The sequence below is a fragment of the Equus asinus genome, chromosome 22, assembly GCF_041296235.1.
Source record: "Equus asinus isolate D_3611 breed Donkey chromosome 22, EquAss-T2T_v2, whole genome shotgun sequence".
Taxonomy (NCBI): domain Eukaryota; kingdom Metazoa; phylum Chordata; class Mammalia; order Perissodactyla; family Equidae; genus Equus; species Equus asinus.
Genome location: NC_091811.1, coordinates 23,982,784 through 23,995,310, shown reverse-complemented (window position 1 = coordinate 23,995,310; position 12,527 = coordinate 23,982,784). Strand labels below are relative to the sequence as shown.

Here is a 12,527-nt window from a genome sequence, read left to right as displayed (position 1 = left end):
AGCAGCTGCTACATTTAGCGAAGGTGAAGCTAGAGGAAGAAAGGATGAGAGCAACAGGCAGGGAGCATGCAAGCAATGCTCTGTTTATCCTCCCGTTTATCCTCCCGTTTATCCTCCGTCACAGAAGCGAGGGGACCTGCTGTGAAACACTTGGCGCAAGGTGGAGATGTCAGGTGCCTGGAGGCAGGCTCTTTTGTGAAGTGTTAATTAAGAAAACAAATAACTTCTCATTTTTTAATTTGCCAACAATAAAACAAGAAATAGTAGCCCTCCTCTTGGGGATGATCAATTTAAGGAAATACTCCAAGGGACCAGGGATTTAGGGCCCTTAGTAAGCTGGTCCTAAAAAAAAGTTCAAGTTCATGTCCCCACATCTGTTGTCTAACCAATCCGGGCAGGAAGCCTTGGACCTCAGGCTCCTCAGAGGCTCGATGCCTCACTGTTCAACGGAATGGTGCTCGAAGTAAGATTTTTATACCCTATTTCTGTACCCAAACCCCTGCTTTGGAACTATGTCCAGGGCCACAATTCAATCCTGGTTCTTTGTTTTGTTTTCTACCAATGACTTTATGAGTCCTGTGACTCACAAGCAAGGAGAAACACCTGGGACATCTGAAATAAGTACTTACACTGAGTGCACCATAAGAAACTGCCTTTGGTGCAGGAAGAGGAAACCCCTGGTCCACCACAGAGTTCACAGGATTTTTGTCTTTTTTCCTTTCTTCATCCCTTTTTTCTTTTTTTCTTTTTTTTTGGGGGTATTGTTGCTGAGCTAACATCTGTTGCCAGTCTTTCTCTTTTTGCTTGAGGAAGATTGTCGCTGAGCTAACATCTGTGCCAATCTTCCTCTATTTTGTATGTGGGATGCTGCCACAGTGTGGCTTGATGAGTGGTGGTGTGTAGGTTCATGGCCAGGATGCGAACCCGCAAACCCCAGGCTGCCGAAGCAGAGCATGCGAACTTAACCACTATGCCCCCGGGCCAGCTCCCCCTTTCTCCAGCTTTTATTATCCTGTGCTTAAAAACCTTCATGACTCCCCATCACTTTCCCCCACCCAAGTCCTCCACATTCTGGTTCCAATCTCACCTCCTTGGACCAGCTCTGCAAAGGCAAAATGTCGGTCATTGTTGAAGCAGAGTGAGGGCTCAGAGGGGTTTAGTTTAGTTTCTCTATTTGGGGTATGTTTGATATGTTTCCTAAGAAAAGGTTAGAGGGGAAAAATAAGATCTACAACCCAAGTCATCTGACTGCTCTCTATTCCAAGGACTGACTCCATCCTATGTCAATTCTCTCTGTCTGGTATGTTTTCCACTGCATCCCTGCATATGAGAATCCTGCTGGACCATCAACGGAATCTTCCAGAGCCATCTCCTTCATGAAGCTGACCCTGATGCCCGTACGTGGATGTGATTTCTCTTTCCACTACCTCTTTATGGTGCCTACTATTCTAGTTATGCTTTGATACTTATGTGTATATCTATCTCATTTCTTCACCTAGACTGAGTTGCAGAGAAATAAGGGTCTATCTTATTCATCTTGGCATTCCCCCCAGGGTCTTATACATAGTAAGCACTCAATAAGTGTTTGTTGAATGAAAAAATGAATCACATGAATAGGAACAACTTATCAACTTAACAACAAAACCTCCTGGATTTGTCTAAGCCTCAGGCAAGGAAAGAGAAGCCTCCTCTGGTACCTTCGTCGTGGTTCTGATGCAGTATGACTTCCGGCTGTGTGTGTATAGAGTTTCCAGGGTGGAAGAATGGTGAAAAAAGAATCCGAGGTTTCCTCTGCTTCAGAATATGCTGAAGGAGTTCATAGAGCACATCACCTGCAGAGAAAAAGGAAAGAGAAATAGAGCAACGGAACATTTTATTTAACAACTATTTACTGACAGCTTCGACTGGATGCCTGGCATTGTACTAAGAGCACAGTGGTGAGCAAGACTGGCTGGCCCCCTACCTTCCCGGAGTCTACAGGGGACAGGATGTGCCACTCAAAACTCCAAAGGTCAGAGCCATTTGATTTATTGAACTTTTTTGATTATGAAAGTAACATACAAAAAAAGTTTAAAAAAATGCAGAAAGCCAGAAAGAAAACACAAATCACCTATAATCCTACCCTGTTAACACTATCTATAGTTACATAATTAGAACCAGGCTTATAATAGTTTAGTATCTCTCTTTTTCTCTCCACATTATTATTATTATTTTTTGGTGAGAAGGATTGGCCCTTAGCTAACATCTGTGCCAATCTTCCTCTATTTTGTATGTGGGTCACCACCAGAGCATGGCTTGATGAATGGTGTGTAGGTCTGCACCTGGGATCTGACCCTACAAACTTGGGCCACCGAAGCGGAGCGTTTGAACTTAACCACTACACCACCAGGGCCAGCCCCTCCCTCCACGTTACTGAACTGCTCCAGTAGCTGCATAAGGATAGCCCATCACAGGGATGCACCAGACTTTATTGGAAATTTAAACTGTCCCCCTTTATTGCTATTATTTTTGTGAAAAATATCCTTTTCACATCTACCTTTGCCTGCATTTCAGATTGTTCAAAGAAGAATTCTGAAGTCACTAAGTATGAAAAGTTTTAATGTTCCAATGACAACTCGTAGATTCTTCATAGAAATCTTCCCAACAGAAAACAACATGCCTTTCTAACCCACCCCACTCCTAGGCAGGAAGAGAATAAATACGAAAAAAATCGACAAGTCTGGTCAGAGGTGCTCACTATTGAAGATACCCTATAAGGAACTGGCACATTCTAGGATGCTTCCCTCCTTTAAAAATACACACAGGCATTGCTCCAAGCCTCTACAGTCTCTAGAAAATCATCTTTAGATGTCACCCCGTTGCAGAGGACAGTGGGGGCTGCTCTGAGCTGGGGCCCTCTGTTCTGATATATCTGGCACTTGAAATGTCCACTGAGTAGTTAATTAGCAAAAAAACCTGTCATTGTCTTGTTCCACCCCTTTGGCTTAAATCCAAGTTCAAAAACGCAGGTGGGTGCCTCAAAACCCCTTAGGGGTGGGTGATTAATCTTTAAAATACCACAGTCTTCTGGCTATCCCCCCATGCCCTTCCACATACAGATATGCAGTCAACAATTGTACCAAACAATGGGTTTCTGTCTCTAATTTTAGCCACTTTTAACAGATACTTTAATTAACAATGTAATTTAACTGCATATTTTAGGCTATTATTTTTTTTCTTTTAAACTCAGCCTGAACCTGAGAAATGCTCCATATTAATTTCCTTCTTTCTGCAAACCTCTACTCCTTTTCCATTTGTATTATAAGTTCCAAGAGACTGTACTCTAACTGATTCTTGAGGTGTCCTTGCGTCTCCGCTTTGACTTTGGACGTTTCTCTTCCTCCGAATTTTGGCTGTTATCAGTATAACTTACTGCTACTGTTTACAGCCATGTGTCCCATAACGACGTTTTGATCCATGACGGACCACATATACGACAGTGGTCCCATTAGATTAGTACCATATAGCCTAGGCGTGTAGTAGGCTATGCCATCTGCGTCTGTCTAAGTACACTCTATGATGTTTGCACAATGACAAAATCGCCCAATGACACCTTTTTCAGAACGTATCCCCATCGTTAAGCAATGCATGACTGTACTATTATGATTAAATAAAGCAAAAGACTTTGAAGAGCTGAAGACACCATGTCACTTGGGTATTTCCTTTTAATGAAATGTTTGAGAAGACGCAGACTTTTAAAAATGCTCTGTCTAAGGTAGAGATTGCGTTATTTAGAGCTGGCAAGGCTTTGGAGCTCATCTAATCCAAACCTAGTAGCCATGGTAATGCTCTCTGATGAGACAAGGATACGGAGCCTGAAATACAGTCTTATTTTAATGATTCATATTTTAATCGCTTACAAAAATAAGTCCCTAATCAACACTTTGTTTCTTTCAGTTTGGTGTAATGTCTTCCTGAACTTTTCTTAATTTACATGGCCGCACACTCGCTGGGTTTCATCCTGTGGTTTTGAGCAATGGTTTATTTCGGTAGTAAGCAGAAGAGAAAACGAAAACATTGAAAAATGTGTTCCTGATGATTACTATTACTAAAAAAAATGGTCAGTAATTAGAGTATCCATTTTGGAAGGGGAGGCCAGGAAATACAAATTTAGTGTCAGCGAGGATGTTCAACTTTGTTCACGTAGAGAGGCAGGCTGCTATGGCGGGGAGGGCCCGGGCTGCCCAGCTGGAGCGCTGTTCCTCTGCACCGGGGACCTTGAGCAAGTCCCTGAACTTCTCTGCGAAATGCAGACAACAACATTTACCTCAGAAGTCTGCTGTGAGGATTAAATGAGGGGAGCGTCTCGAAGCACCTACAGCAGGTATGGTGCACATATTACACACTGGTCTTCCTCTCAGGTCACTCCTGGGGCTGGAGAAGCTCCTCCATGTGGTGGCTAAAGACTGGACTGTAGAGTGGCCACGTCACTTCCTTTTCTGTGTTTCCATTATACAGAGAAATGGGGCAATAAAGTGGAATGGGGAAGGGTCTACGCTCTGGAGTCAGACTGGAACCTCAGGCACGTCCTTCAACTTCTCTAAGCCTCAGTTCTCTATCTATAAAATGGCAGTGTTGACAGCATCTACCTTGTAGGACTATTCTGAGCATTCGATGGGGTAATTTGTGTAATGAGATCATCACAATGTCCAGCAAACAGTAAAAACTCAGCAAACACTAGCTGTTGCTGTGACTGCCACTATCACCACCACCATTCTTCTTCTTCTTACTGACATAATTAAAGCAGTTTAGGACAGACCTGTAGACCCCTAAGGAGGTCTCATGGAGAACAAAGGAGTGTCTGGGTCATGGTCAGTGTTATCTTCCCCCTTCAGAAAGGGCAAAGGTTAACGGAGACCATTCACCCATTCTTGGCTTCTCTGGATACCTCGCCCTGGCTTGGTGGGCTGAGTCCACAGTGGGGATGACCTGCTCTGCTCCATACTTTCCCAGGCCTTCTGTGCTGGCTCTCTGCTGCCCCTCATCCCAAAGCTGGCAGAGGCAGCCAGGCAGAGAAGGTTCCTCTTTGAGTGTGCAGGAGAAAGCAGTCGGAGGGGCCGATCAAGCAGAACTCTGCCAGTTCCTTACCTAAAGCCTAAGCCTATTAGGAGAACTAGTAAGCTCTCGTTCATAAGCGCCACCTGTGACAGCTGGCTAATGGGTGGGAGCACAGGCCCAAGGTCCCAGGTTCTAGGCCATGAAAAAACTTAATTCTAAGGCTGTAGAGTATGGCCATAGCTGGATCAGTCCATTCACAGACGTGTTTCCTCAGCAACCAGGGGCTTGGTCGGGGAATGTGGCTGGCTTAGCACAAACGCATCACTATTACGGAGGAAAAACCAACTTACTGTGTGTGCCCTGTGTATGTATGATCAGCAGTAATAGTGTGTGTCCACTATAAGCTTGGGATCTTAGGCCTAGAGAGGATTCTAGAGGTTTCTTAAATCGACTCAAACTTGTATTTAGTAGAAGTTCCCCTCCCCACCTTGCCCTGCCAAAAAGTAGTTTTGGCTGAGTACTTCCAGCAGTGGGCAGCTGGACACAACATAAGCAAACCACTTTTGGACAGTTCTAGTTGGTAGTAGAAAGTTCTGTTGAGCTGGAATCTGGCCTCCCTGAAATCTTATGTACTTCGGTTCACAGATTTTGCTTCTGAAGCAACACAGAACACGTGTCCCCTCTACGACAGTTTTCTAAGTAAATAAAGAAGGCCTCCTAGCCTCTTCCATCTCCTAATTCCTCCAATACCCAGCCTGCTTTCTCGGTACATCCTTAAAATCTTCCTATATGCAGGAGATCATATCTAAAATGTAATATTAACAGAAAGATCTCTGGAATAAAGAAGATATTTAAAAGTAAGTTATATTTATTTGCCTGCTGAAAATAAAGAGCATGAGCCATAGCACTGTATCTAACTTAGCTAACGATCACTGGCTTGAATTCAGAAGTCACTCTTCAAAAAATTCTTGGATTCTTGATAAATCTTCTCTGTTTTCCCAGAAAAGAAATAACTAGTACTAACTACAAAAGGTGCTTCTATAGTACTAAGCAATGGAACCAAGGCTATTGTTTAAGGCACAATAGCTTTTGTTGGTTCCTCCCTATATCTTCATGCATACATACATAGTTCACGTAGCACACGCAAGTGCAGAGGTGGATTTGCCATGAAGCTAGTGAGCTTCAGAGCTCTTCACTTGCATAGACCCCTGGGAGGAGCCCTAGAAATATTTGTGTCCCCCATACTATAACCTTCAGGCCCCACAAAACCTAGATAACCTCCTGGGGGTATGTACACACATGACACACACAACACATGCTTTCATGCATACACATGTATGTGCATGCATACACACACACACAGATCCACAAACTAAACATACATTCAATTTTGTATTGGTGATCTTGATGTGAAAAGCCAGGCATCTACTTTGAGACTCCTAAATTCTATTATTTTATTTGCAATTTGTTTCAAATGGACAGTAGAGACAGTGAACAGAACTGTTGCCAAGTTGCCTTATCAATTTTATTCGTCTCTGAAGACCAAGAAGAGATGCTCTTTAGGGGGTTACATTTATCTAAGTTTCTCTACTTTCAGAGGAAAGAACTTGGGCTCCGAGCAAGAAGTCCCAAGTTTGAATCCTTGTTCCTCTATTTGTCAACTGCATGCCCTGAGGCAAACTGTTTTTTGCCTTTGTGCCTTAGTTCAAGTCTTAAATATTCTCTTGTCTCACATGAGAATACTGCCGCAGACTTGGCAGGGCTGTTATGAGCATTAATAAGATGATGCGAACAAGCACCAGCCCCATGTCTGCTACAATATGCGCTCAATAGATGGCACCCCTTGTAATTATGATATTAACAGACATATCTCAAAAGAATCTGGAAACTATTTGCTTCGCCTCAATATTTTTGTATTTAAAGCACATGCATAAGTTTCATAAAGTCACATTCATATGTATGGAATATTTATTTTTCCAGGTGACGACATTTCAGATGGACAGACATTTCTAGTTCACCTTTTTTTCTCTCTCATTCACAGTTCTATCTTCAACTTCTTTCTATGAGTTTCTTCTCTCCATCATTTAAGTAGTTTCAAGTTTTTCCTGTCTTCTACATACACACACACACACACACACACACACACATGCGTGCACACACAACCACTCGTGTGGACATGCGCACACCTCTGTCTTCATCTTCCCCTCCAGGTACCGCTCCTGTTTCCTCCCATGGTAGCCGAACTTCTCCGAGGAGCTGTCCAATCCTGTTAGCGCCACGTCCCTCCCCTTCCACTCCTCAGGGCCCTTCATCCTGCTCTCCACTCTAACCCTTCTCCAAACTGCTCTCGCTGAGTCACCTAACTGGTGTCAAACCCAAAGGACAACGGTTAGTACCTGGGGACTTGTCTGCCCTCTCAGCAGCATTCATCATCAGTAATCACTACCTTTCTCCTTAGAACATTCCACAGCTTCTGAAATTCCTACTTCTCCTGGTTTTCTTTCCACCTCTCTGCTCTTCCTCCCTCTCCAACCCTTCAACAGCAAGGCTCCCCAGGACTCTGACTATTCTTTCTTCCTAGGTAATCTCATCTACTCCCAGAGCTTCAATCAGCTCATCTATGCTAAATCTACTCCAGCTAGGCATTTCTTCTCAACTCTGGAACCTTCAGTTATCTCCTCGACACTTCTTCTTGCATGCCATACAGGTACCACACATTAAATGTGTCTAACATAAAATTCTTTATAACCCACGTGATGTTTCCTAGTTCAGGAAGTGCCCAGTTGGTTGGGCCAGAAACCTGGGAGTCATCCTTAACTCCTCTCTCCCTCTCATCCAACATCTACTCAGTCACCAAGACTTACAGACTCTCTCTTCTGAATATTCCTTGAATCATCCCCTTCTTAGTTCAAGTCACCACCACGGCTCCTAGGTACCAGCCAAACCAATTGTCCCATATCCACATTTTACCTCTGCACCTTGTCATGCTGATCTCTGCTTAAAACCCTCAGAGGCTTCTGCCTGTCTTTAAAGCAATGTTTAAAGTCCCAAATATGATCTGTAAGGCCCTGTATAATCTACTGAAGAAAGAATAGACTCAATAAACACTTGTAAATCTACAGTGTATTTCCGTATATTTATATCCTCCAATTTTGCTTAGCAAGTCCCATATTGGGGTTGGCTTGGGCATTTCAAGGTTTTACAATTATAAATAGAATTGCTAATGGCATCTCCCCCCCCCCCCAAATTGGATGGTTTCCTTAGAATAGTTTCTTAAAATGGTATTATCAGTGAAAGGGTATGATTAGTTTTAAAGTCTTACTATAATTGCTCGTTCTCCAGAAGGCTGGGACCAATGCATTGCGTCATCTACAATGCAGACCCAGTGCCTCTCCTCCGAGGTTCACAATGTTAAACTTCTCAAGTTCAGTGGGTTTAAAGCAGAATCTTAACATTGTGAAAATTTGCATTTTTCAGGTGATGATTTACTACGTACAAACCCTCATGTGAAGATTATCTGAAGCGGCACATTCTTAAATTTGCAAACTGTTCTCTTTTCTCTTTCTCTCTCTTCTGTTTTTATTCAGAGATTTTAGTTTCCTTCTGACCTATTCTTAAAAAAAAAAAAAAGAAGCATGCATGGTGTGAGGGGGTACTTTTCAGATTTGTCAGGAAATTCTCTCTGCTGGGTCCTTTCCGCCTGTGATAGGTTCAGGATGAAGGCCTAGCTCTGAGACTCTTCAGTTTCACCTCAAATTCAACAGTGAAAACACCAATGCCGTCACAGGCCTAGGGGATCCCACTGGGGGTCATAACAGGCCCAGTCCTGTCATGGCACTTCCTGGCTTTCTAACTCCGCTCCATCTGACTTTCCAAGTATACCATTCAATCCATTTTTGTAGACTGATTGAATTACAAACCTTTTATTTAATATGAAGTGCCTTCTGTGACCATAAAAATAAACTAGTCTTTTACTTAGGAACAAATATTTGAAATTTAGCTTGATATCTATGTCTTAGACACAGAGATCGCAAGAAAAAGGGAGCAGGTTGTGTGAAAATTTGAATATTCTATTTAAGACAAGAATAAATCAGTTAGAAATGAGATATAGTAAGACAATTGCCTTTAGCTGGGTACAGAATATAAGGTAAGATAAAAGAATAAGCTCCTGAGAAAACAAAAATATTGTGAAATGAGTATGCACTTTATCAAAGGATGTGGTGCATGTTTTACACACTATAATAGCCCTCTGCATGGCAGAGGGATCAGCTGTCACCATCATTTCACAAATGGGACAAGTGAAGTGCTGGGGAATTAAGTGACTGTCCTGTAATTGACGTATTAAGCATTCCTCTGACGTGTGATACACATTTTTGTCTGTTTGTTTTGCTCAAAGACACAGTAAGAGAAGAAAGTGCCAACTCTGGGAGTCTTCAGTTAGGGTCATGTCTACTGCAACTCCCACACTTCAGGGCTGCAGTCCGCCTCTGTGATCCATACCCTCAGACTCTACAACTCGATTCTAAAACAGCCAGTTGACACAGCCATTCAATCCAGCAAACCATCTAACATTGCTTAGTAGAAATTAACAGGCAAGTTGGTGCAAGGAACTATACATAGACACGGACCAGTATTTTCAGCTTACTCTTGAAAGGGATTTTTACCACATTTGAAGGGCACAAGCAAACCATATTTCCAAAGACAGAGGTTCCGGTGGGGTGGAAAGGGAAGAAATAATTTGTAACATCACACTCTGTTATACTAAAAGACTGATGTACTTAGTAAGTCCCCAGTACCAAATTGCTGAAGTGAGGGAACTTTAAAAATGTTTATTTTCCTTTTCTTTTTTTCAGCCTTGATAGAAAGTCCAACATGAATTAAGTTGATAATAAGCTGTGGTTTTTTTGTTCATATAGATAATGGTTACAAAAATCCATTCCACCTGCATGTCTTGCAATGGATAACCCTAAATAAGAGTTAATATCAATGCTAACTTGTCTATTCCTTCTTATTGATGTGTTTTCTCAGGGTCTGAAAGTGGTCAAGAAATCAAATACTCCTTTGAATTTAAATCATCCCAGACCATTTAATGTGGTAACTATCTAGTGCTCAAGGACTAGGTAAAATTATCCTGTCTGGGTGAGGTTTTCTAAAATTGAGATTCCTTTATACTTATTCTTTAGCTTTGCAAATGCTATAAATTTGTCATCCTGTTGTATGCTCAGACTGGAAGAATATTGCAAAGAAAATATCCCATTTATCTTCAACCTTAAAATCTTCTCTTTGGAGATGATATAGTTATTTAAAGCACATTCTGAATGTTCCCTGCTTCTAGAGGTTGAAAATGGAGGACCCTTGTCCTGGAAGTGGATAAGATAAGGGTAGTTTGTTAAATTGGTTGAAGAATGTGGAATTCAGAGGCTGCCGTATTTGGACCTAAGGTACGTAATATTTCAGGTAATTATAATTTATCGAGTCCCGTTCTCTCCTCTCTACGTTCGAGATGAGTTGTGTTAAGGAATGCCATTTCCATATACAGAGAACATAACTCCGGGTGAGGCCAGGAGGAAATTACAAACACCCATTTATAGTGATGGGGCAACCAGATACTTCTGTTATATACCATCAGCCCCATGACTGGTGAGATGCTGCAGCTCATTCCTCCTGGAAAGCAAAAAAGATTCAAGGAAAGATAGGAAAAAAATTGGTGAAGTTAAGTTTTATAAGGTATACAGGTTGAGGAGATCAAAGTATTTATTTCCCGCCTGTGGGGTAGGAGGTTGTACTGTTTACCAGAAGCTAACACTGTCTCAGCGGTTGAAGTTGGGCTCAACTCTTAAGAGTTGAAGGGAGCTTAGGAGTCAGATGGTGAAAGTCCCATTTTATGGACAGGAAAATAAGGGCAAATGAAGTGATGAGATCTGTGGAAGAGCCGTGTGTAGGACCTGGCCGCAGGATATCTACCACACCAAATGCTAAGTAGAAAGCGCAGGTCAGAAGCAGCGGTGGCAAATGCTACATCTGAGAGATAAAAAAGATCTTCTATGTATATCTTGTCTCTACCTAAGGAGAAGTCGAGCAGGTCCATGATGCCTGCACTACTCTGCTGTGTGGCCACTTTGTGAGAAGGGTCTTCTCAACTCCTTCTTAGTTCTGTCTTCCAAACCCTCTGACAATACTCCTTTGTTTTGTGATGTCTTCTTGTAGCCCCTATGAGCAGTATCACCTTGATATTCCGTCCATGGCTTTCTGGTTGATGCCTTAATTAAATTACCTACAGTATAAATTGATCTTTATTCTCAGTTCAACGTAATTGGGATGACGCTCACATCTATTATTCCCAGCTCTGGCCTGGCTCTTGCCTCAAATGTCCAACTGCAGAGGAGGACATGTTTTCTTGGATGTCCTGGCATTGCTTGGCCAAAATGAACTCTTCCCATTACCTCCAAATCAGCTCCCTATTTTAGCTAACCACTCTATGCCTGAAGTACTATTATTTTGGTCTCAGTGATCCAGTTCTGGACTTCAGTGTCTCCCATCAGAACTGTAGCAATAGCATTCTAACTAGCTTTCTTTCTTTTAGTGACCCAATGAATCCACCCTATGCACTGATGGGAAAAGTCTGTTCCAAAAGGAAAGCTCCAATCATATCATTCTCCTGATCAAAACTTTTCAGTGGTTTCCCATTACCTGTAAAATAAAATCCAAACCCAGATTAAGAAGTTGGGTCATAATTCAATCAGTATTTATTGAGTGCTAATTGGATGCCACGCACTGTGCTAGATGCTGGAGACAGAGCAGAACAGGACACAACCCCTGCTCAAACTGAACCGTCTACTCTAGGAGAGGGATGTGGAATAGAAAACAATCACATATAACATAGTGCGTGCCTGCATATGTGTGTGTGTGTGTGTGTGTGTGTGTGAGGGGCCATGACACAATTAGGAAATGCTCTGGGATACAAGAGGAACAGCACCTAACCCAAACTTAGGCAGGGAGAGGTGGAGGAAAGGAAGGCGGGGCAGAATCAGGGAAGTAGGAATGGGAGTCGATGAAGGCTTTCCTGGAGAAAGGAGCAGAACTTGAAATACGGAGAGGCAATTAGACAAGTGCAGGAGGTCTGATGAATGATGACAAATAGTGTTGCAAAGGGAAGACCTAGGTTGTGTGGCCTTATCTTTGAACTCCTCCTCCATATCAACTTGTCTACACCTCCTTATATCTTTCCTTACCTCCCTCTGGCTTGTTTTCAAAGCTTTCAAAGTCTGACTCCATTAGCAGACCCCTGAGCTTCGTTTAACAATCCAGCTAGAGACTGCCTCTCCTATCCTTCAACTCCCTTAGCCCATACTTCTGTACCTCTGGCATGCTGTTGCTCAGGGAATAATCATGGAACGAATTTCTACTGCCCCCACCTAACTGTCGTCTACAGCATCTCATGTCTGGACTAGTGCATCAGCCTTAGCTGGCCTTCCTGCCTCCTGCGTCTT

The 12,527-nt window shown here is 42.6% G+C and overlaps 1 protein-coding gene across 9 annotated transcripts in view; it reads right to left on the bottom strand.

Moving 5' to 3' along the window:
- The window catches only part of ETV6 (ETS variant transcription factor 6), a 223,291-nt gene that overhangs the window by 35,568 nt on the left and 175,196 nt on the right, over nt 1-12,527 (bottom strand). For all 9 annotated transcript variants that reach the window (XR_011497154.1, XM_070495069.1, XM_014845595.3 and 6 more), the window contains one exon: nt 1,698-1,832. Coding sequence is in view for 8 of the 9 variants with exons in the window: in XM_070495069.1 (XP_070351170.1) it covers nt 1,698-1,832 (135 nt within the window). In the remaining variant the exon portion in view is untranslated. The remainder of the gene's footprint in view (nt 1-1,697; nt 1,833-12,527) is intronic.